Source organism: Hylobates moloch, unplaced genomic scaffold (genome assembly GCF_009828535.3).
Source record: "Hylobates moloch isolate HMO894 unplaced genomic scaffold, HMol_V3 SCAFFOLD_1, whole genome shotgun sequence".
Taxonomy (NCBI): Eukaryota; Metazoa; Chordata; class Mammalia; order Primates; family Hylobatidae; genus Hylobates; species Hylobates moloch.
The window spans coordinates 26,523,409-26,547,990 of NW_026652276.1; the positions used below are offsets into that span (position 1 = coordinate 26,523,409).

Consider the following 24,582-nt stretch of genomic DNA (forward strand, 5'->3'; position numbering starts at 1 on the left):
CAGCCAGCAATTTCATCTTATCAAAAACTGAGCAAGCTTTTCACAACATACTCATTTTTGTCTTGAACAATAAATAGTACTCCCCATATTCACTCACATTGTTTTATGCACTATGAGGTCATTTGAACCTCACGGGCTTCTTTCACATCAGCAATTCCAACAGAAGAGATTTCTTTGAATTTTGCTGCTTAGGCAGAAATCCAATATTGAGGCGATAGACAAGAAAACATAAAAATTAATCATGAAAGCTGACGTGTCATTTGGGAGAATGGCAAAGAAGAATACAGCATCGCAAATCAAAACAGATTGAGAGTCTAAAATCAGCGGTTGAGAAAACCTTTCTAGGTGGCTGAGAGCTGACTTACCCCAAGAAGTGTCATCTCTGACATGTTGAAGCTTCATCATCTAACCTTTCAAGAGGGATTTATTGAACATTTGTCATGTGCCCAACTTGGTGCTCCATGCTAGAAAGAAGAATACAAAAGAAATCAAAATATTATCCCTGCTCTTAGGAGATTTATTCTTTAATTGGGATGAGAAAATCAGATACCTGAAATAACTAGGCTAATTACAACATAAAATCTCTTAAGCAACTTCCACTCAACCCACTTCCCAACTGTGCTCTGCTTTCCCTCCATAAAATGTACTGGTGACATCCAAGGTATACTCAAAGCTCATGATTCCACCCTAGCAGGTCACTGCTCTTGTGCTCTTATAATTTGAATTATATGTTAAACAGAAGTCAGTTGTTGGGTACCAAACTGTTTATTGCCATTGTAACGGACTTGATAATTATGTCATTAAGTTAAGCTGTTTTTGCCTTTTGTATTCATCTGTTTTGCATTGCTATAAAGAAATACTGGAGGCTGGGCAATTGGTTAAGAAAAGAGGTTTATTTGGCTCACAGTTCTGCAGGCTGTACAAGCATGGCAATATACAGCACGTGCTTGGCTTCTGGGGAGGCCTCAGGAAGCTTTTACTGATGGCAGAAGGTGAAGGGGGAGCAGGTATGTCACGGGGAGAGAGAAAGGGGGAAAGAGAGAAAAGGGAGGAAGTGCCAGACTCCTTTTAACAACCAACTCTCCCAAGAACTAATAGAGTGAGAACTCACTGATTACCATGAGGATGGCACCAGGCTACTGATGAGGGATCTGCCCTACTACCCAAACACCTCCACTAGACCACACCTCTAACATTGGTGACATGGTTTGGCTGTGTCCCCACCCAAATCTCATCTTGAATTGTAGCTCCCATTATCCACATGTGTCATGAGAGGGACCAAGTTCGAGGTAATTGAATCATGGAGGTGGGCTTTCCTGTGCTGTTCTTGTGATAGTGAGTGAGTCTCACAAGATCTGATGGTTTTATAAACAGCAGTTCCCCTGTACATGCTGTCTTGCCTGCTGCCATGTAAAATGTGCCTTTGCTCCTCCTTCGCCTTCCTTCATGACTGTGAGGCCTTCCCAGCCATTAAATCTCTTTTTCTGTATAAACTACGCAGTCTCAGGTATTTGTTCATAGCAGCGTGATAATGGACTAATACAATTGGGGATCACATTTTAACATGAGACTTGGAGGGGGTAAATATCCAAACCATATTATCTTTAAAATCAAAATGTTAAAAGAGAGCAATTCCTAAGAAAACCAATTTGAATTACTTTGGAAAGACTCAATAAAATTGAGATATTTAAAATACTGCTATTAATTAAGTTTGGGCAAGACAACTATAAAAGATTGGAGAAAATATTATAAAAATCTGGAAGGAAATTTCACTCAGAAGGTCTACAGCAGCAGTCAGCAAACTTTTTCCTGAATGAACACATAGTAAATATTTTCAGTTTTGTAGCCAATATGGTCCCTGTCACAACTGCTTAACTGTGCCACTGCAGCAGAAAAGTAGCCAGGGACAATACATTTTTAAAAATAGATGTGGCTATATATTTTTAAACTTCATTTATGAACACTGAAATTTGAGTCTCATATAACATTCTTATGTCATAAAATATTATTTTTAAATTTTTCAACTGCATAAATTCTAAAAATCATTCTTAGCTCACAGGCTGCACAAAAACGAAGGGTAGGCTGGATTTGGCCCCTGGGTTTGCTGACTCCTAGGTTAAGTTACGTATCTTAAAGAACAGAGAGAAATTTGGAATTGCTGCCTCAAAAGGCAAATGCATTCTGTTTTTAGTGTTCATTTAATTTTATTAAACGTGATACATTTTGCTAGTCTCCTTGGGCTGCCGTAACAGATACCACAAATTAGGGGGCTTAAATAATGGAAATTTATTTTCTCACAGTTCTGGAGGCTGAAAGTCCAAGATCAAGGTCTGGCAGGGTTCATTTTTGGTGCAGGCTCTTCTCCTGTTACATTCCTTTTCCTCTGTGCTTGCCTGGGGTCAGGAAGGCATACAGGGTGGGGGAGATGTCTCTGGTGTCTCTTCTAATAAGGATGCTAATCTTATAGGATCGGGGTCTTGGTCTCTGAATATTCATACATGTATAGATCACTATTCTTGTTTCCTTCTCACAATATCTTCTTTTTCTACAGTCACAATTTTAGGTTTTAGTTTGTTTTTATTTTTCACTTTCTTCTATTTTTTGCATTCCCTTTTATTCTTTTGTTTTGTATTCTATAAATTCACTTTAACCTTTAGTGTCAGAGGCTTTCCTCAAAGGTTTGGTGACTGATCCTTTGACATCCATTCATGTTTAGAATCGGGACACTAAAGATCTGATTGGAAACTGCGCAGAGGAGTGGAGCTTAGTGACTGATTGTCAACACCATAGGTGATGGGGTTAGAATCTGGCTATTTCACTGCAGGACTCCCCAGTGTCAGATGTACAGATTATTGTCTCCAAAGAGACTAAGTCCAGAGAGAACATTTTCAATCCGCCACATGGAGAGTAAGCATGTATACCTTCACTTAACTCTCCATTTTTTTAGCCCTGTGCTTCACCGCTATCACCCTCCCTGCCACTGAGTTTGGGGTTTTTCTGGTTCAGTCTAACCACACAGCAAATTTCCTGGGTCCTACTTGGGCAAGAGGAGTGGATCAGTCGGGGCTGGGTAGAATAGGAGCAGGAGTAAAGAGGGTCTCCAGTTATTCCTTATGCAGAGACTTTCAAACACCTCTCAGTCCCAATTTCAAACACCTCTCAGTCCCACGTTCCTTCCCTCCCTTCAGAGGTACCTGATGCCTCCCATGATTGAGGCTTTCCGGGTTTCTTGAATATCAATCAGCTTCCCTTTTTTTTTTTTTTGGCTTGCAGACATTAATTCTGTGACCTTAGGTATCACTTCTCCACCTGTGTTCCTTTTTCCAAAATGTTGTTGTCTCTCATCTACTGTCTCCTTTCTTATTCTCTTTATTCTTGTGGGTTTAAATTGTTTTCATCTCTGAACTATAGGTGTGATTTCAGGAGGGTGTAGAGGAAATGCACGTATTTAGTCTACTGTGTCTTAGGTTCATGCCATTTAAATATTGCCAAAATGTCCTTTTAAAAGATTACCTCAATTTTCACTCCTAAAAATCTTTGCACGTGTATACCTTTTTCCAACTGACACACTTGCCAATAGTGTACAAAAATCAACCTTTTTATCTCTGTCAACCGACTAGTACATTTTACATTCCTTAAAACTAGAGCCTACATCTTATCTATCAACGTCTCCTACACAAAATGATTGACACAAAAATATCTGTAAGAAAGAGCAAGCATCAACAAATTCAGCTCTTCAGTTAACCAGGCATTTGCCTTTGGGCATATTATGTCATGCCTCTGGAGTTCTATCTATGAACCTAAATTTATCACTCATTCTCTTGTTATCATTAATACTCCAGGTGCTTGGATTTATTTGCTAGGGTTGTAATACAAAGTACCATAGAATGGAGGCCTTAAACCACAGAAATGCATTGTCTTATACTTCTCGAAACTATAAGTCCAAAATCAAGATGTCAGCAGGGTGGGTTCCTTCTGAAGGCTGTGAGAAAGAATCTATTCCATGCCTCTCCTCTAGCTTCTGGTGGTTTGTGGGAAATCTTTGTTTCCCCTTGGCCTATAGATGCCTCACCCTGATCTTTGTCTTCATCTTTCCTGGCATTCTCCCTGCCCGTGTGTCTGTTTCCCCCTCTTACAGGACAGCAGTCATATTGGATTGGGATCCACCCTGATGTACGTGTTTTAACTTGATGACCTCTTTAAAGATCTTATTTCCAAATCAGGTTACATTCTGGAAGACTGGGGGTCCAGACTGAATTTGGGAGGGACATCATTCAAACCATAACAGTTCTCTTAGCAGGTGCTCAAGAATATTCAATGGAAGACTTGAATTTATTATTTAAAACAAATGGTAAAATATTATGGGAGTTTAGCATAGAAACTAAAATTCTGCATGGAGTTTATGGAAAGCTAGGAAAAGAGAGGAAACTTGAAAGTAGAATTGCAAATACCAGGACAAAGCTAGTAAACAAATCACACGCAGTCGGCAGGAACAGAGCAGCTGAGCAACTAGGCATGTAAGGAAGGTAGTGCATCATACTGGTTACTATGAAAGCTGGGCTGCTGTAACAAAGCTTCTTAGTAACACAGGGCCTTCTACAATAAAGGAGGGTGTCTATTTCTCATGCAACAGTCTCAAAGTGAATGGCTCGTGTCAATAGTCAAGGTCTGCTCTTCATGGTAATTCAGGTCCCAAACTTTCCCAAGACATTTTGATCATCTACATGGTTAGAAGCTGGGTGTCTTCTGTGTTGTGTATTTCAGCTAGTGGGAATGAACAAGGGAATCTGGAGGAGTGATGTTAATAAATTAAGGCCCAGAACCAGAGTTGGGATAGATTGCTTCTTCCCACATTCCACTGATGAGGAAATATTTCTGTTGCCATGCCTAACTACAAGGGAGACTGTAAAATTTAGCCTAATTGTGTACAATGGGACTAACTGTGAAAGAAGAGAATGGATCTGTGTGGACAACTAGCAGTCTCCACCACACAACTTAAAAAACTTCAAATGGTAGAAAGAAAAAAAGAGTCTTTCTAAAAGGAATTAATTTAGTGCCTACAATCAAAGAGTTTACAGTACTGTTGGGGAAAAAAGAATCAATATAAAATTTTTGAAAGAGCTATAACAATATGCTGGCCTGTGTGGAAAAAAAAAAGTATAGGTAAAGTCAAAATGAGGAGAAGAAAAATATCAGATTGGGCCATAATAATTAGAAAAGGCCCATGATCATTAATGTTGCCACTAATAATCATCATCTTTCTGTTGGTTTTCTCACTTTTACACAGAGATAACAGTCACCATCAGTGACAACTTCTCACAGAACATAATTTATATCACCTTATTTACATACTAATTATATTAAATGATAATAGATCTCATAATTATCTACCAATTAACTTAATAACTATTTAATTCAACACATAAAAAAGCCATGGTTTTAGCATTTATTTCCTGTGATGTCTTTTCCCCCATGAGTTTGAGATTACACTTTTCTTCAATTTTACTCTTTGATATCTTGTTCCAAAAAAATAAAATTTGTTTCCAAAGCTCAGACTGATAGAAAAGGATTTAATGCTATATAAGCTAAAAGGAAATATTAAAACAACAGTCAAAATGTATCTAATAAGTGGAGAGGAGTGGTATAAAAAAAAGAAAAAAGAAAAGATAAAATGTACGTAATAGAAAATTGTCAAAAGTATGTCAATACTTATCAAATTGTATACAGGTATGTGGGGCTTATGATATGGCAATTATATCTCAATAAACCTGTTTTAAAAATCTGAAGGGAACATTTCAGAGAAAATTGTGTGGACATGTTATTTAATTTTTTAAATCCTGAGTCATCGCCCTCTTAATTACCTATAGGAGAACAAGCAGAACCACAATTTGCTAAGATATTTTAACTGTTTGTCTAAGTTGTAACTTTAAGCAACATTAATTGGTCCACCATTAAAACTCAAATTTGAAAGACAAGAATAATTAAAAAACAAAAATTTTCATTAGTGAAGGAAAATACCTTCTAATTTAATACTTTGTGTCCTTAAGTTGAAAAACTCAGTTCCCCAGAGAAGTTTTAAAAATTTCAGTGCAAACTTGGTTTTCTAATTGTAATTCCATAGTATATTTACTTTACATTGTTCTTCAAAACTGAAATGTGTTTACAATTTGGGTCTATAAATATTTATATTATTTTGCTTTAAAACTTAATTGGACAAAGAAAATGGGAAGATTAACTTAATGTGTAAGTTGGTAAAGTATCAAGAATCTTTCAAGAATTTATTGTCTGCCACATGTGGTGGCTCACATCTGTAATCCCAGCACTTTGAGAGGCTGAGCTGGGCGAGTCACTTGAGGCCAGGAGTTCAAGATCAGCCTGGCCAAACATAGCGAAACCCCAACACTACAAAAAAAAAACAAACAAAAAAAAAAAAAATTATTGTCAACTGACAAAAATGTGACCATTTTGCTGTAAAAATAGAAGATAAATTATCAAATATCTTTAAGATGAGCTGTAGTGAAATACTGCTCATATATAACTAACAAAAACATTATAATCACTTTTAAATTCAAACAAGCCAAAATTAATGGATTCTCTAGCTTTTGAAAAATAAGTAATGTAAGTTAAGGCCAGGTGCAGTGGCTCACACGTGTAATCCCAGCACTTTTGGAGGCCAAGGCGGGCAGATCACTTAGGTCAAGAGTTCGAGACCAGCCTGGCCAACATGGTGAAACCCATCTCTACTAAAAATACAAAAATTAGCTGGGCGTTGGGGGTGGGCACCTGTAATCCCAGCAACCGGGGAGGCTGAGGTAGGAGAATTGCTTGAGCCCGGGAGGTGCAGGCTGCAGTGAGCTGAGATCATGCCACTGCACTCCAGCCTGGGTGATAGAGTGAGACTCAGTCTCAACAATAATAATAATAATAATAAGTAATGTAAGTAGAAAAATCTATAGAATACTATTAGTTTCAATGCATTTCAGAAACAGTTGTGTTCCCTAATATCACATTTTATTCTATGAATAAAGATATGACAGATTTTTGTTTGGTTTTGACAGAAAGTCTCTATAAGGCATAAGTAATACTAGTCTACCAGGTCTGTCCAAGGTTTTGTTTCTCGAGAAGGAATTTGTCTACACTAATATTGTGAACACCTAGGAATTTACCACATGCTGAAGTAGAGCAGATCTGAATAAGCTTTCCTTGACTTTACATGCTCTCAGCTAGATTATTTCATATCTAAAATGAATTTAAAGGCAAAACTTGCATTTTTACATGTGTGAAAAATACATAAAAACCTTTAGCTTTTACATATATTGCATTTGTAGATTTAAGAAGCACTTTAAAAGATGAATCTGTTTCTGATGTGCCCCTGATCTCAACTTCTTTGCGTGAACCAAATTACTTGGACAAAATCAAATTATTTCCGAGACAGTCAAGACGTCGACATGACCATGCGTGGTGGCTCACACCTGTAATCCAAACAATTTGGGAGGCCAAGGGAGGAGGATCACTCAAGCCCAGGAGTTTGAGACCAGCCTGTGCAACATGGCGAAACCCCATCTCTACAAAAAATACCAAAACTTTGCCGGGCATGGTGGTGTACACCTCCTATAATCCCACCTACTCAGGAGGCTGAGGTAGGACGATTGCCTGAGCCTGAGAGGTAGAGTTTGCAGTGAGCCAAGATCTTGCCACTGCACTACAATCAGGGTGACAAAGTGAGACCCTGTCTAAAATATCATAAATTTAAATATAAAATTCTGGTTTCTTTTCTCCATCATTGTATGATCACTATGTCATTTGCTTCTATCATGTGAGCATTTTACTTTGGGAAAGATACAGTGTTAAAAGTGCATGCATTCAGTAGATAGAAAAAAATAAGACCATGTAAGTCATGGGAAATACAAAGAAATTACAGCATGATTAATACTAGTTGCTAAGTTTGGAAAATAATTCATGTGTCCTAAGTCTATTCTGCTGTAATTTAAGACTTAAAAAACTATGGGGTGGACTGCTCATGTCATCACCGGACGGTTAGAATCTGGATCGCCGCTGGGCCCGGTGGCTCACGCCTGTAATCCTAGCACCTTGGGAGGCCAAGGCGGGTGAATCACCTGAGGTCAGATGTTCAAGACCAGCCTAGTCAACATGGTGAAACCTCGTCTCTACTAAAAATACAAAAATTAGTTGGGCATGGTGGTGCATATACCTGTAAGCCTGAGGCAGGAGAATCGCTTGAACCCAGAAGGTGGAAATTGCGGTGAGCCAAGTCACGACATTGCACTCCAGCCTGGGCAACAAGAGGGAAACTCCATCTTGAAAATAAAAAAAAAAAAGAATCTGGATTGCCAGGGTTTTAGCAGAAAATGAAATTAAAATGATTTCCACTGGGAGAATTTGGTGAAAGCACTGTTACCCCAGTGTGGGCATGACCAAGGGGAAAAAAAGGGATGCTGAGGTTCCCAGGGACTAGCAATGTAGGCAGTTTGTCACTCCTAGGGCTGCCATCATGGGGAAGGAGCCGGCGACAGCTGGAGCCTCGGAGCACCAAAGCCTGGGGAGGACTGCTGTCCTAGAGCAATGTTTCTCCCTTTTTCTTTTATGTATTAATGCCCTACCTTATACAACCATCCAGGAAAGAAATGAAATTTAAAGTCTATCTAATATAAGAAATTCATGGCTAGGCATGGTGACTCATGCCTGTAATCCCAGCTCTTTGGGAGGCCGAGGTGGGCGGATCACCTGAGGTCAGGAGTTCAAGACCAGCCTGGCTCACATAATGTAACCCCGTCTCTACTAAAAATACAAAAATTAGCCCAGCATGGTGGCTCATGTCTGTAGTTCCAGCTACTTGGGAAGCTGAGGCAGGAGAATCGCTTAAACCTGGGAGGCAGAGGTTGCAGTGAGCCAAAATCTTGTCCCTGCACTCCAGCCTGGGTGACAGAGCAAGACTCTGTCAAAAAAAAAAAAAAATGATAAATTCATAACTAAGGAATAAAATTTTTATTAGGTAGGTTGAAATTTTTTAACCACTCCCCTTCTACCCCAAGAACCCACTTTTACACTCTTGGGGCAATGTTGCCCCATTGATAATGCAGGTCCTAGGGAAAGGCAGCTGCCACCAGAACTCTGGCACTGAAGCCAGAAGCAAGGAGGGAGGGGAGGAACAACTCTCATCTCTTGCCCTCTGTCCTCCAGCAAGCAGAGGAACCAGCCCTGCAGCCCACAGGGTCAGGCCTAGGGCCCAGAAGCAAGGCAAAACAATCTAGAGGAAGATAAAAACTAACTGCCAGAGAATGTTTCCAACATTCTTTTAACATATAGGGCAAAGTCTCTTTGGGGAAAGCCATGTATGTCTTGGGTCAGAGCAAGAATTTTGTGTGAGGAGGACCGTGATTTCAATTTCAGCTCTGTCCCTGTCTTACAGCATAAGCTCTAGCACCATCTTTCAGCTCTGAGCTTCAGAGAGTAAAATGGCACTATTAATATCTACTTCTGGCAGTTGCTTTGAAGATAAAATAAAATAGCATATGCAGAGCACTTAGCACTGTGCCTGGCTGGATAGTCACTGAATGTGAATCTCAGAGTGTTTGTCATCTGCCCTTCTTTCCTTCCATTCATTCATTTGACATTTGCCAAGTACTTATCCAAGGGTGCCTTGTACCTAGTGCTGGGCATACAGAGGAAACAAGACAGAGCCTCTGCCCCCAGCAAACTTCCAGCCCAGTGGAGAGTCAGTGGTAACAATCTTCTACACTTGATTCAAAATGCTAAGACACAGCCAGGCTGTTTGAAGGATATTGGTTCCCAGAAGAATGGCCTTGGCTACAACAGATGGAAACTGGTAGCATGTCAGTTAGCAGAGTCCTGTGTGACATCTCTTGATAAATTAATCTCATGTAAAAGAAGTCACCCACAAAATTGTTTAGCCAGTTGTCTTGCCCATACCTTTGTTTCTGAGAGAGACCATTATGTAATCACTTGACTAATCACCCGGTATTGACAGTGACACAACTTGATGCCATAATTTCTACAAGGCTTGTGATTCAGAAAACTTCATTCTTTGTCAATTATCAACAAACTTCTCAGACGTTATACTCATGAAAGCTGCCTGCAGGGCACTTTATTTTTCCTTTTCACATCTGTGCTTAATGAGTAGCATTTTTGCACATTGTTTTTCTAAGCTTTATATCCTCATCTGTAAGAATGAGAGGATGATAGTGCCTACCTTAACAGTTTGTTGATGGTTAGATGAAAAAATGCATATGAAACACTTCATACTGGACCTGGTTTAGAGTATTTAATAAAATCTAGCTATTTAATTATTTCTATTTAGGTGCTGAAATCTTTGTGATGTCGTGACTACTTAAATGTGCATGCATGTAAGCAGTGTCTTAGTTTTCTTAGTTTGTTTTTTTTTTTGAGATGGAGTCTCGCTCTGTCGCCCAGGCTGGAGTGCAGTAGGGCCATCTCGGATCACTGCAAGCTCCGCCTCCTGGGTTCACGCCGTTCACCTGCCTCAGCCTCCTGAGTAGCTGGGACTACAGGCACCCGCCACCACGCCCAGCTAATTTTTTTTTTTCTTGTATTTTTTTAGTAGAGACAACGTTTCACCATGTTAATCAGGATGGTCTCAATCTCCTGACCTCGTGATCCGCCCACCTCGGCCTCCCAAAGTGCTGGGATTACAGGCGTGAGCCACCACGCCTGGCCAGCAGTGCCTTAGTTTTTAATGTTTAAAATAGTAATGATTTTAAATGTCCATTTTATCTCAGTAAAATGGTCATAATTAATGAAAGAATATATCAAATTTATCTAGAAAATGGTTCAATATAAATTTACAATTACATGTATATAGCATTTTTACAATTTGATTGAATATATTCTTAATTTATTTTAACTAATTAATTCACTAATTAGACAGGTAGGCATAAATATTGACTGCTTATATCACAATAGTCTATTGTTGGTATAAATTGTTATTTACTAGATAATGTTTGTGGTTATTTTTAAGCATTTGGCTCAACTAACTTTTGTGATTACCTGCATATGAGATGTTTAAAGTATGTTAATGCAAAAAGGATAGAAAATAATTTAAATATGGCAAACCTTCTAATTTTTTTAAAATTCAGCCTTTCAACAACAAAAACAACTCTTTAATGCCAGCAACATGAAATAACATACAAAATTAAAATTTTTACAAGAAGTTGCTACCTTGCTTGGAAAGATGACATGTTCTCCAAGACAGTTTTGGTTACATGTTCCAGCTACACAGTAGTTAGTTCCCATTTTACTGGATAAGTTAAACGCCTTTGCCATGCCTGTTGGGAGTTACATTACTCCAATGAGAAAAGAATATTCCTGTTAAGAAGCAAAAAGCATAAATTAAGGCTTTTAAAAAGTGCTGATTAAAAAATAAAGTCACTTAAAATATAAACAAAATGCCTATTAAGCAAAAACTGGTTAGCTTTCATGGCAGAATTTAAAGCCCTTATCCAGTATTTTCTCCCTGGTTGCAGGCACCCTGTCAATTCTTGACAAACTTTTCAGACATTCTACTTATGAGGGCTGCCCGCAGGGAAGTTTATTTTTAACTTCTCACACCTGTGGTTAATGAGTAAGATTTTTGTAAACTTGGCCATTTTCAAGGAAGAAGGGAAGCATTTTATGCCAAAAAAAAAAAAAAAAAATTCAAACTAAGAAAAAAAAAAAAAACTACCCTAATTTATCTCCCTCTAATCTACCTATAGAAGAAGATGAAATGAAAGTTGGAGCTCTCCAGAGTCAATGGCCTCCTCTCTAGCAGAACTGAAAGAAATTAATAACAGGATAAAAGCCAAAGGGTTTCAGAAAAAACAGCCCATCAATTAAATGTTACACCTAAATGTAACATTTTAAATGTAACATCTAAATGTAATATTTTAAATGTAACATCTAAATGTGACATATTTAAATGTAACCTTTAACATTTAACATTTCAATGTTAAATGTTAAATTTTTGAGACAGGATCTTGCTCTGTCATCCAGGCTGGGTCTGGAGTGCAGTGGTGTGATCATGGCTCACTGCAGCTTTGATTGCTCGATCTTCTGGGCTCAAGTCATCCCCCAGGACTCAAGTCAGACTCCTGAGTAGGTGGGACAAGAGGTGCCTGTCACCATATCTGGTTATTATTATTATTAAGAGTATCTCACTATATTGCCCAGGCTGGACTTGAACTCCTGGGCTTAAGTGACCCTCCCACATTGGCCTCCCAAAGTGCTGGGATTACAGGCATGAATCACCACACCTAGCCTGTTTTTATTTCAGTCCTTCTAAATGACTGGATCTGATCAATTTTTTTTGTGCTTAATCAAATGTCTCCATTGCTAATCTTCAAAAGAAATGAAATAAATTTAATTCAGATTTCCGTAATTGCTCATGCTCCTCCTTAACCTTCTGGAATAATAAAATTTCCCAATACCATTGTCACCTGCCACCCGCACCCCCCTACTTCTCGAAAATATACGTGCTTCTTTTTGTTACAAAAAGTTTAAGTTGCCTGAGGCTCTGGGAAAATTCTATCACTATGGCAATTCCAAGAAGAAACAAGGCACAGTCCTAAATGAAGATTTGTTCTGTCTCTACCACATATATGCCTTCACACAAATAGTAGGTTTCAGAAGGAGTTACTGGTGTAGAAGAAGAAATCCACTACTATATTCAAGGCAAACTTCCTCTTAGAAAAATGAAGAAATGAGGACGCCTTGTGTATGTTGCTGCTAATTGAGAGCAAATCTTTGAAACCAAAATCAGGAGATGGTTAAGAGTAAAAAAGAACAAATACTAATTTTTAAAATCAACTTTTGAAAAAAACAACTTCATTGAAACATAATTTACATACCGTAAAATTCACTCATTTTGTGTATAATCCCCAGAATTTTGAAACTTTTACCAAATTGTACAGTCATCACTGCAATGTAGTTTTAGAATACAGATTTCCATCACCTCAATAAGATTCCCTGTGCCCTTTTACAGTTAATTCCTGTTCCCAGCCCATGAACTTGGGTACCCATGAATTTACTTTCTGTCTCTACTGATTTCCCTTTTTTTTTTTTTTGGTCACATTTCCCTCTCTGAATACAGTTTTAGAAAGAAAGAAAGAGAGAGAGAGAAAGAAAGAAAGAAAGAAAGAAAGAAAGAAAGAAAGAAAGAAAGAAGAAAGAAAGAAAGAAAGAAAGAAAGAAAGAAAGAAAGAAAGAAAGAAAGAAAGAAAGAAAGAAAGAAAGAAATCCAAGAGTATTTCCTACCAATAGAAGAATACAATTTACTGAAGAAGAATCCACCTTGATAAAATAGAATTCTTAAGGAAGTCCAACGATCCTGGACACCACACACGTTGGTTGAATTAGAGTCAGAGTGGTCTTTAAGATTTAATTATCTCTCCAGTTAGAGATAACAGACTTAGAGTTACAAGGGATCTTGATAATTAAAGAATACTGTAGTAAGCCCTGTTATCTTAACTAAGAAAAGCTTCTGTCTCTAAAGTTTTAAAAAAGGCAAAAAAAAAAAAAAAAAAAAAAAAAACAACTTTCAAGTAAAAGAGTAAACTCCCAAGCATTCCTATGAAAATCAGTCAGATGTTATTATTTTTTTCTTATGAGACAGAGATATCCTGTTTCCTTAAATAAATTAGATATCTAAGGGATTGAAACAAAAAAGTTTCTTCCAAAATGTAAGGTGGGCTTTCCACTTCAAGCTCCACCATGCATATTATTCTAGTGTATTTTCAGTACAGTAAATATATCAAACTATCATGGTTTTGGTTGAGCAAATACTTTTCTAATCACTTATTTCCTTCCCCCAGAATCAATGGATTTTAAGCAAGCTTTAGCTACAGGTTTATCTTGCTTACATCCGGATTTCCAGGTATCCTTCCTCTGGAAGAAACACTCGGCTTCCCAGAAATTTACCAAACATTTTACAAGGAGCTCTTTTATATTTGAAAGAGAAAACTGTTTTGTCAAGTGATGAGAAATTCCCAAAAAATCCTCTAACCCAGACAGGATTCTAAATTTGGGGAAATCCATGGCACTCTTTCAACTTGGAGTGTGGGTCACAAAGATTCCCCAAGAGGTTTTTTTACACTATTTGTAGGAAACTGATATTTGCTGGGTGTTTTGCTTTGTTTTGGTTTGGTTTTAAATCCTTGCATGAATAAAAACAAATGCTAATTTTGTGTCTTTAATGTGTCAGGCATTTTATAGAACACAGAGTTCTAATTACTCCTGTGGCAATTACTGAAGGTGAAACTTTTGGAGAAAATAGGTACCTCGCCGGAATAAATATATTTTATTAGTAGCTTCTTGTGTTTTAAAGCAAATGGAAACTCTGAACTCCTAACACAAGGAGAAGGCAAAGCATTCAGTTTGGGTCTCTCTGGATCTACTGTGGAAGTGGTGGACTCCTCCTTCTGAAGATCTTTAAAATCAATTGTGCTTGTGTTTGTCTGACAAAAAGGACTGATGTGATGAGTTGCTAAATGAGAGACTTTTCAGATTCCCTTTCCACTCTGAGTTTAGAGTTCAAGGAGGGGGAATCTGAAAGGAGAACTTTCCACACTCTTGGAGTAAATAACAATTGAAATATAAAAAATCTGGCGGCGGGGGATGGAGGGGGCATTCTGTAATGGAACTTGTAAGCTAAAAGAAAATGGCAAATAAATGTGAGAAAGGGGCCGAAGGAGGGCAAGACAGTACATAGGGTGCCCCCCACCCACCCGGCTTTTAATGATTCAAGCAAAAAAATCTCTGCTTTGTGTGTAACTGGCACGGTGAACGTGGGAAAGGACACGAAGACCTTTCTCTCCCCACAGCTGATCCAACTTTCCAGTTTTCAGGTTGTTCACAGTGATTTCACTTTCAGTGGAAACGGGCGTCCCATCCCCAGGAAAGGAAGGCTTTCCTGCGTATGTAAAAAAGTAAACAGGTACTTTGTCCTTGCAAAAGAAAACTTCATTCTCTGAACTTCCCCGGGATCTGCAAAGCGCCCCGCGGAAGTCCCGGTACTTAGTAGAAGCTCATTAAAGGTCTCTGTTCCCCTTTGCTCCCCGTTCGCCCGCTGGCCCTTTCTCAGAACCAGACAGGCACAGCTCTGAGAAGGGGAGAAGTCCGAACAGGGAGCTGTGAAGACAAAATAAGGGAGTCCCGAGCCAGTACCCTTTAGTTCAAAGAAAGGGAGCGGGGTGGGGGGAAAGGCAGCCCCGCCCTGGGACTGAAAAGTCTGGATTCTTACAGCTGCAAGGTGGTGGATATTTTATGGGTTTTCTTCCCCACAAAATACACTCCTATAAGCAGAGATTCCCCCCTCTCCACCCGGACGAGAGGTGACGCAATGTCCTCAAACACTACCACCACCCCCAATAAAAAAGAAAAGGGAAGGGGGAGCGTCTTGCAACCCCTTCGCTTCACACAAGTCCAGCCACTCCCTTTCCTCCCAGCCGCTTTCCATCCCTTCCCCCATCCCCTAAAAAGTTTGATGACCGCAAAGGAAACCGAAAAAAAAGTTGTCTTGCCCCAGTCCTGGCGGGCCATCAGCATCTCTTTTGTTCACTGCGAACCCACAGTCCCCCGTGACGTCACCCGGAGCCCGGGCCAATCGGCGCGCGGTCGGCTGCGGCTGCGGCGGCGGGCGGGGCGGGGACAGCCCGGCGGGTCTCTCCTCCCCCGCGCCCCGGGCCTCCAGCGGGGCGGGAGGGGACCGTCCCATATAAGCCCCGGCTCCCGGGGCTCGGACGCCCGCGCCGGCTGTGCTGCACAGGGGGAGGAGAGGGAACCCCAGGCGCGAGCGGGAAGAGGGGACCTGCAGCCACAACTTCTCTGGTCCTCTGCATCCCCTCTGTCCCTCCACCCGTCTCCTTCCCCACCTTCTGGCCCCTACCTTCTTGGAGGCGACAACCCCCGGGAGGCATTAGAAGGGATTTTTCCCGCAGGTTGCGAAGGGAAGCAAACTTGGTGGCAACTTGCCTCCCGGTGCGGGCGTCTCTCCCCCACCGTCTCAACATGCTCAGGGGTCCGGGGCCCGGGCTGCTGCTGCTGGCCGTCCTGTACCTGGGGACAGCGGTGCCCTCCACGGGAGCCTCGAAGAGCAAGAGGCAGGCTCAGCAAATGGTTCAGCCCCAGGCCCCGGTGGCTGTCAGTCAAAGCAAGCGTGAGTACTGACCGCGGGCTGAAACAGGCTGCCTCAGGGATGGGACCCTAAAGCCGACCAAAGTTGGGGCTGAAGTTTTGTGCGCGCGCGTGTGTGCGAGTGTGTGCGCGCTTTACTGAGAGAAACCAACTGTGCACACAAAAGGATCGAGTTTTGAGCAGGCTGGTTCTGAGGGCCTAGGATGATAAGATCATGCATTGGAGGACGAGGACTCTGCGACTTTCCCGTGTTCTAATAAATTCTGCACGTTCAGATGGTCCTTCTAGGAATTAACCAAAACTTGCCTTTAAAGAGAAAAATGATGCATGTCTATAAATTTTCCGTTCGGGATTAGTGTGGTCCTTACTGCTAATTTCCTTCTGCTAAATAATTGGTCAAATATTTTCAACATGGGGGTGGAAAGGGGGTATTGAAATAGCTGTCTTGTTTTTAACTAACTTGGAAGAGATGTAATTGGTTCCGACCTCTTTAGGGCCGCTTAGGATACTTCACCAAGAACAGAGGTTGGAATTCTTTCCGTTTTTCAAAGACACACCCTCCTTTTGCTTTGAGAAACCTGCTTAAAGTTGTCCTTTTTGACTATTACTCCAAAAGAATATTTAAGTTCCTTGCTTTTAAAAATGTTTTTAAAATGTGATTTCAATTGTCTGCCTTCCAAAATGTTTCCAACTTTTTTTATGTAGACCCCTGGCCAGATGGAAATGACATCATTGTATATAACTTTTAGCAAAGTTAAAAGAAAAAAAATATATACCTAAATATTCACATGAAGAAAATTCCATAATTTTGGGAAAAGGAGAAATGCAAATGTAGTAATGTTTTCCTTCAATTATTTGCAGCCGGTTGTTATGACAATGGAAAACATTATCAGATAAATCAACAGTGGGAGCGGACCTACCTGGGCAATGCCTTGATTTGTACTTGTTACGGAGGAAGCCGAGGTTTTAACTGCGAGAGTAAACCTGAAGGTAAGTGACAACAAGCCCCATACTTAGTATCATTTAATACATGAAGTGGTAATTGTTAAACTTTGCATTAGTAAGTAAAAATACATACACCATTTTTCTAATAGAATTATCTGTCATTTCCTCTTAATAAACGTTTAAAAACTGCTTATGTTTGCTTTTCACATGCTTTTACCTTTAAAACAAAGAAAAGAATCTTTCCCAAATTAGTTCCTAGAGTCTTCTTTTTGCTTTACTCTCCCAAAGTTTTTGATGAGAAAATGAAAGATTTTGTGTGTCCTCCGACAAAAAAAAAAAAAATTGCTTATAAAATTTTAATTTATTAGAAAGCAGTCTCAAATCTTAAACTGTTAGTTTATGAGCCAGAAAACACTTTGGGGACTTATATTGTAAAATGATTTGTCAGCGGCAGTTAACACAAAACCACTAGCCACTTCAAAGTTCTCATTCCTTTAGGGCCAATGATATTTTTCTTATAAATTACAGCAACTCTGTCAGAGAACCACTGATGAGGGGAAAATGGAAATCATAGGATCAACAAATGTCAAGGCCTGGTGGGAGGTGGGGATCTTCGAATTGTTTGTTTGTTTTTATTTTGTTTTGTTTTTGAGACAGAGTCTTGCTCTGTCACCAGGCTGGAGTGCAATAGCGCTATCTCAGCTCACTGCAACCTCTGCCTCCTGGGTTCAAGCAAATCTCCTGCCTCAGCCTCCTGAGTAGCTGGGACTACAGGCACATGCCACCATGCCCAGCTAATTTTCATGTTTTTAGTAGAGACGGGGTTTCACCATATTGGTCAGGCTGGTCTCGACTTCCTGACCTCAGGTGATCCACCCGCCTCAGCCTCCCAAAGTGCTGGGATTACAGGCGTGAGCCACTGTGTCCAGCCAATTGTTTGCTTTTTATGTGAACCTTGCTTTGACTTCCTGAGTCAGAGATTGGAATCTGAAACCCTTCACAAATCTAGCTCTGTCATAAGTTAGTTCTTTATATAGCCTTTTCCTAACAGCCTGAGATTTTTTTACAATGTGAATAATTTACAGAAAATTTGACAATATGTCCAAAAAACCATGGCCTTATTAGAGCTTAGAATAAAAATCTGTATCTCTCACTTCATTTTATTCTTTGAGTTGTACCATGTTATTTGTGGAATAGAAAAGTGGGTTTTCCTTTAGAGGGGATTAGTGAATTAGAAAAGCTTGTACCTAAATGAGGCTCACATGGACTTTCATTTGCCCCTCAGCTGAAGAGACTTGCTTTGACAAGTACACTGGAAACACTTACCGAGTGGGTGACACTTATGAGCGTCCTAAAGACTCCATGATCTGGGACTGTACCTGCATCGGGGCTGGGCGAGGGAGAATAAGCTGTACCATCGCAAGTAAGGAAGACATTGTGTAAAATGACGCCAAAATATCAAATATGAATTTCTCTGTTACCATCACTGTCATTTTCTGTTATCCATGACTGGATATTCCTAACTTTGGGATTTGCCCCTGGTGACAACGTACTCTTAAGTGGTCACCCAACTGGTTCCTGTGTTTCTTAAAGATGGGTATGAGCACAGATGGAATCAGTGTTTGGTGTGTGCATTTATGAGTGTGTGTTTGTGTACACAGCAGAACCAAGAGACCTCTTGGGTTCCATTTCAGTAAGACATGCTTAGGGGAGTTGCCCATTTTAAATCACCTGGATATCCTCAAGCGAGATAAATCACGAGACTTTTCTGCGGTGACTGGGAAGGTGTTCATGAAGAGTGAACCAGCCATGTGTTGTCTGGTCTTCTTGTTTGCAATGCAGAGACCTCTTGCACTTCACAGAAACAGTCTGGTTTCTTGGTGACCAGTTATGCCCAGGAAGCAGATGTCACTATTCCTAGGGATAACACAAAATTATTAACCCAATAGTGTTTGCTAAGGAACTTTGGGAATGGGGCTGATTCTCATCAACTCTAGTTTAGCTAAGGCACTCTTTCCAGTATGATTCACTGGGTTACCAATAGATTCTATTAACATAGTATTTAAGTTTTTAATCCATTCTTTAAATATAAGTCATCTTAAAGACTTCTATTCAAAAGAACAAGTCCCGTGTGAATAGGCCCAATCAACTTTCCCCATACTTCATGTTAGGGTTTATCCAAGTTCACAGGCAAATCGCAAGAGGCAAGGGTCCATAGTGTTTACAATCTGGTTCAGCATTTGAATGTGCCATTGGGCTTAACAACTTAGAAAACTACCAGGATTTCCACACTTTATATGCGTATGTCTGTTTGCTTTCCACCAAAATGACATTTCTATCCTAGGGTAAAATACAGGCTCTCCATGCTCCCAAAAGCTGGAGTGCTATGCCTGATGTGGCCTTTTCACTGAATTAGTCTCAGTCTTAGCCTGCTGTGTATGAGTGAAGACCAAGCCTCCCAGCCTTTCTTTTCTGCTTAGGACCCAATTTCCTGTGATCTCTCTGGGAAAGCAGGATTTATGACCTCTTCCTTGCCATCCAGTTTTCTCTGTGGTTTTCCATTGTGCTCTAAGCAAGACGCTTAATTGAATTGACTCCAAGTGACCAGACCTGTTAATGTTTCCCCTCTCTCTGATGGCAAAGCTGTTGTCTGTGTCTCTACTTTAGCCAGCCTAAGTACCTACCATGGGTGGAACATGAGACCAAAAAAAAAAAAAAAATCTGCCCTCTCCTAACATTTTCATTGTATCTTCAACAGACCGCTGCCATGAAGGGGGTCAGTCCTACAAGATTGGTGACACCTGGAGGAGACCACATGAGACTGGTGGTTACATGTTAGAGTGTGTGTGTCTTGGTAATGGAAAAGGAGAATGGACCTGCAAGCCCATAGGTGTGTGAGTCTTAGGGCTGAGCAAGAGTTGGGATGCTTAGTTCTAATGTGGGATTGGACCAGAATCACATCTACATAGGTCACAGACCTGAATTCCAGTGAAAACCAATAAAGAAATGGGAATTTTATTTGAAATAATGAATTATTATATAATCCATAGTCTTCTTACAGGAATCAGATCAAAAAGTACTGACTACACATAGAAGTCTTAACTTTGCTTCAAAAGCATAGGGTAGAATTGAAAGATTTAGAATGAAGTCATTTCTTTTACCTAATAGCTGATCTCAGATTCCTCCTTGGTCAAGATATAATTTATTTAAAAGAAAAAAAATGACACTTTGGGCACATTTCTATATGGAATGTCCTGGACTGAAACATGAAATAGTGTGTGCTTGTCACACTCTGGTCATTTCTTTTCAAATTAAAAATTGTTGAGCTTCTTTGGGTCTCAATCCTCAGTTGAATTCTGTAAGTACAAGCCTGAAAGTTTCTAGCTATAAATTTTACTCTGTTTATTTATCTTCTAATTTAGAGGTTTTTGTCTTGTTTTGCTTTCCAATATTTAAAAACAGCTTTTTTTGTCATTATATTTAGGCCACTCAAAATTCATAATTGGTCATTTATAATTAAGATTGGAATTTTGCATATGTAGTCTCCCACAAACTAGATACATAGATAGATCCTTGCTACTGGAAATGCTGGTGGGAAGTTTGGAGCTGGCTGAAAATATGTAGTCCATGTACTTATTAGGAGAATGGAATTTTTGCCTGCCAGCTCAGCTTGAGTTTTCTTTTGCCTTGGCTACTTACTGTGTGCTTAGATGCTGGGTGTGTCATTCTTTCTGAACAGAGTGCCACTTAAAAAAAAAAGTGGCTGAATTTTTGCTTACACACTACACTTTAAATTACAGGGAGCGTGCACAATTCAAAATAACCTTTTTTTCCTGTTTTTCTTCCAAATTTCCCTACAGCTGAGAAGTGTTTTGATCATGCTGCTGGGACTTCCTATGTGGTCGGAGAAACCTGGGAGAAGCCCTACCAAGGCTGGATGATGGTGGATTGTACTTGCCTGGGAGAAGGCAGCGGACGCATCACTTGCACCTCTAGAAGTATGTTTTACATCTTTATGTTAAAGATTAAGCCAGGTATTGTTTTCTGGATTCCTAGAGAGAATGGTAATACTATGTCACTTAGAACACATCCAGTATACCAGCATGCTTTGGTAACTTATGGGTGTCAAGAAAACTTTCATAACCAACTTATTCGGCATCTTCAGAGAAGACTACATAAATAGAAAAACATACCACTTCAATAAGGTTCAATCTCAGCTCACTGCCACTGACATAGAGTTGAACAAAAGTTTTAGGTTTCCTTCTATGTTTGAAATTTAAATAAGGTACATTCATAGGCTAAATTGATAAAATTAAAAAGAAGTTATCCCATAAATTAAAATGATTTATCCACTCTGGAGTTAAGGATAGTGTCTCTGACCTAACGCATTTTATTAGTGCTGTAAAGATGCCGGCCTCTGACGTCTTTACTGCTCCTTCTAAGATTGTCTTGGGGTCTTAATTGTTGCCTTTGGGTTTCAAGGCTCCTTTTTTGATATTTTAAACTAATAACAACTAGAGAGTTTGTTGAAGTAAAACAGCCATTAACTACTGGTGTTGTAAATAAGTTTAAAATCAAATCCAAATAATTTGAACCTATTTTATTTGTCTAGCTGAAAATATTTAACTACCTTAACATAGCCATCATCCAAATTTGAATTCTTTGCTAACAAAAAATAGGTCCCTCATGAAAAGTGGTAACCATTTTGACCAAAACTTTCCCAGAAACTTGCTGGTTTATTAGATATTTTGCATTTAAAATGTTACTGTGATCATCAGACTTCCAAGATCTTTATTGCAATATTTTAGCTTAAGACAAATTAGATGTCTGATTCAAACCTTATCTATTATTTAGAACTCTTTAAATAGCAAGTTGGGAAAAGCTTCTCAAAGAGAAGTCATTTATTCCAGAAAATTTTATAAGCACTTACTTTGTTCAAGGTATTATAGGAATGCAGATATGAATTGAACATTAGCCTAGCCTTCAAAGAGTACTTAGGGGGTCAGGGAGATGAGAAAGTCTTATACATATTTATCATCTGCAAAACACAATAGTAAAGGTTTCAACAGAAATACTGAAAGTAGTGCTATGGAGGTTCAGGGGATGATAATACTTTTAACTGGGGATTTGGGAAAAAGCTCTAATCAGTAATTATACCTCCATGCAAACTTCTGTTCTTGTGGTAGATGGATGTGGGTGTGTATTTGTTTGAACCTACCTCAACTGTTAATTTTTTTTCTCTAACCCAGTAGTTGCAACAATATCCGATTCACAAAGACATCAGATCCTCTATACTCACTTCATGGCACAGAAAAAATTTGGATTATAATTTAGATAATCTATTTACCAGATAAATGAACACATAGACTAATGGTCATTTAGTTACAAATTATCATTTTATGTTGACCCCACTCTTCCATTGGAGGGCTAACACTGAATAATCTGGGGCTATTTTGCTAGTGATTTTTAAATACTGTAGGTGTTTGGGTATAGGGGAAGGGAAAATAATATTTTAGTCAAAGAAATTTTGTATCCTCTAAATTTTTTACATAACAAATGAAGAAAGAGATACTATCATCTTTTTATAGCTTCTTTGTAGCCATTGGTGAAGACCCTTTGATACCTGCTTGCCTCCCCATTCTTGCAAGTTTTTATTTGCTTGTTTTTTGTTTTGTTTTGTTTTTGAGACAGTCTCACCCTGTCGCCCAGGCTGGAGTGCAGTGGCATGATCTCAGCTCATTTCAACCTCCACCTCCCGGGTTCAAGCGATTCTCTTGCCTCAGCTTCCCGAGTAGCTTGGATTACAGGCACCCGCCACCACACTCGGCTAATTTTTTTTGGTATTTTTAGTAGAGACGGGGGGGGTTTCACCATGTTGCCCAGGCTGGTCTCGAACTCCTGACTGCAGGTGATCCACCCTCCTAAAGTACTAGGATTACAGGCATGAGCCACCACGCTCAGCCTGTTTTTAGTTTTCTAAAGCAAGTTCCCTATTGAAAAGCAGGCCATAAACAGTGACGACTATGAAAAATCCTGGAAGAGCCTGAGAAGGAAAAAGATGAAATATAATGCCAGAGAATGACGTTAGTCAAAGGAACAGTGTGAAAACAGTAAACAAATAAATAAATGAAAATGTTATTTGACAGGGAGATGAAACTAGACTAAACCATTCAGCTCCCTTTCCACCGTAACAAATGTAATTTCATCTTTCACAAGTGTAATACCTTGCAGCACCAGAGCTGGATATGAACATATTACCAAAAATAGATTACCAGGCATAGATAGCATTCCTTTTTTAAGTTTGAATTGACCACTTGCCACTCTCGACCTGATGTATGTATGTATGTATGTGCTTCCTTTGTGACACAGATAGATGTAACGATCAGGACACAAGGACGTCCTATAGAATTGGAGACACCTGGAGCAAGAAGGATAATCGAGGAAACCTGCTCCAGTGCATCTGCACAGGCAATGGCCGAGGAGAGTGGAAGTGTGAGAGGCACACCTCTGTGCAGACCACATCGAGCGGTGAGGCGCAGGATGGGCAGGGGCGGGAAATGGGGAAGCAGGTCAAGAAATAGTTCTGCAAATCCATCTTTCCTTTGACATGCCATCTGAGGATAATTTGCAGTGTTTCAGCTAATAACCTAAGATAATTTGCACATTATTAGTAAAACTTTTTCTAATGTCAAGTTTTAAATTTTTCAGAAAAAAAGGAAAATGACATGCAAATAAACCTTCGGGGGGAAAAAGCCAGATTTATCTCCAAAAGATAAAACTGAGTTTTAAAGAATGCTAGCATCATAAAACTTACCGTGAATAGATCACATACACACATGTATTTTGAATATCCAAAGTTCATCTGAAAGGAAATGAGAGTTATAATTGATTATATGACTACTTGGTTATTCTGCTAGGAAAGGACAAAAAAAAGTGCATTTGGGTTTTTTGTTTGTTTGTTTTTGAATGAAATATACTTCCCTGTCCCGACATTGGGCTCTTTTTGTAGTGGAAACCATCCTTTATATGTGGTTTCTATGCTCTGGCAAACTCTGTTACATTCTATAAAGTAATGCACAATTATTTTCTTCATGTATTGGCATTCGAAATTTTAGAAATCCAGAGAGGACTTAGAGATGGCCATGAAAGACATGATATCTAAGCATTCTTTTTAAAAAATAAGTTTTAATCATTTTTGGCATAAGAAAAAGATTTTTAAATCATAAATGTTTCATAAAAATCTGAAGAGAGAAATATGGCCAACAAGGATGGGCACTCCTCTCTTACTATTTTTAATATGTTTTGATCAACTTTTTACTATACGATGTGCCAACATCGTTATATAGTGTCTCAGCCATCCTTCAGTTAAAAATATTAATTGTTCTAATTTTTCTTCTTTTGATGAGTTTTTGTCTTGCTTTGAGCACTTATGAAGGTGAACAAGATTAGATTTGATAATATCTTTGAGTT

The 24,582-nt window shown here is 39.3% G+C and overlaps 1 protein-coding gene across 20 annotated transcripts in view; it reads left to right on the forward strand.

The window, feature by feature from the left end:
• The first annotated feature begins 15,775 nt into the window (after nt 1–15,775).
• The window catches only part of FN1 (fibronectin 1), a 73,368-nt gene continuing 64,561 nt past the window's right edge, over nt 15,776–24,582 (forward strand). For 17 of the 20 annotated variants that reach the window (XM_032754590.2, XM_032754592.2, XM_032754597.2 and 14 more), the window contains exons 1-6: nt 15,776–16,189; nt 17,029–17,157; nt 18,398–18,535; nt 19,871–20,002; nt 20,973–21,110; nt 23,482–23,640. In XM_032754590.2, coding sequence (XP_032610481.1) covers nt 16,042–16,189; nt 17,029–17,157; nt 18,398–18,535; nt 19,871–20,002; nt 20,973–21,110; nt 23,482–23,640 — 844 coding nt within the window. In that variant the 5' untranslated portion in view covers nt 15,776–16,041. The remainder of the gene's footprint in view (nt 16,190–17,028; nt 17,158–18,397; nt 18,536–19,870; nt 20,003–20,972; nt 21,111–23,481; nt 23,641–24,582) is intronic. The other 3 variants (XM_032754591.2, XM_032754594.2, XM_032754603.2) reach the window with 1 other exon arrangement.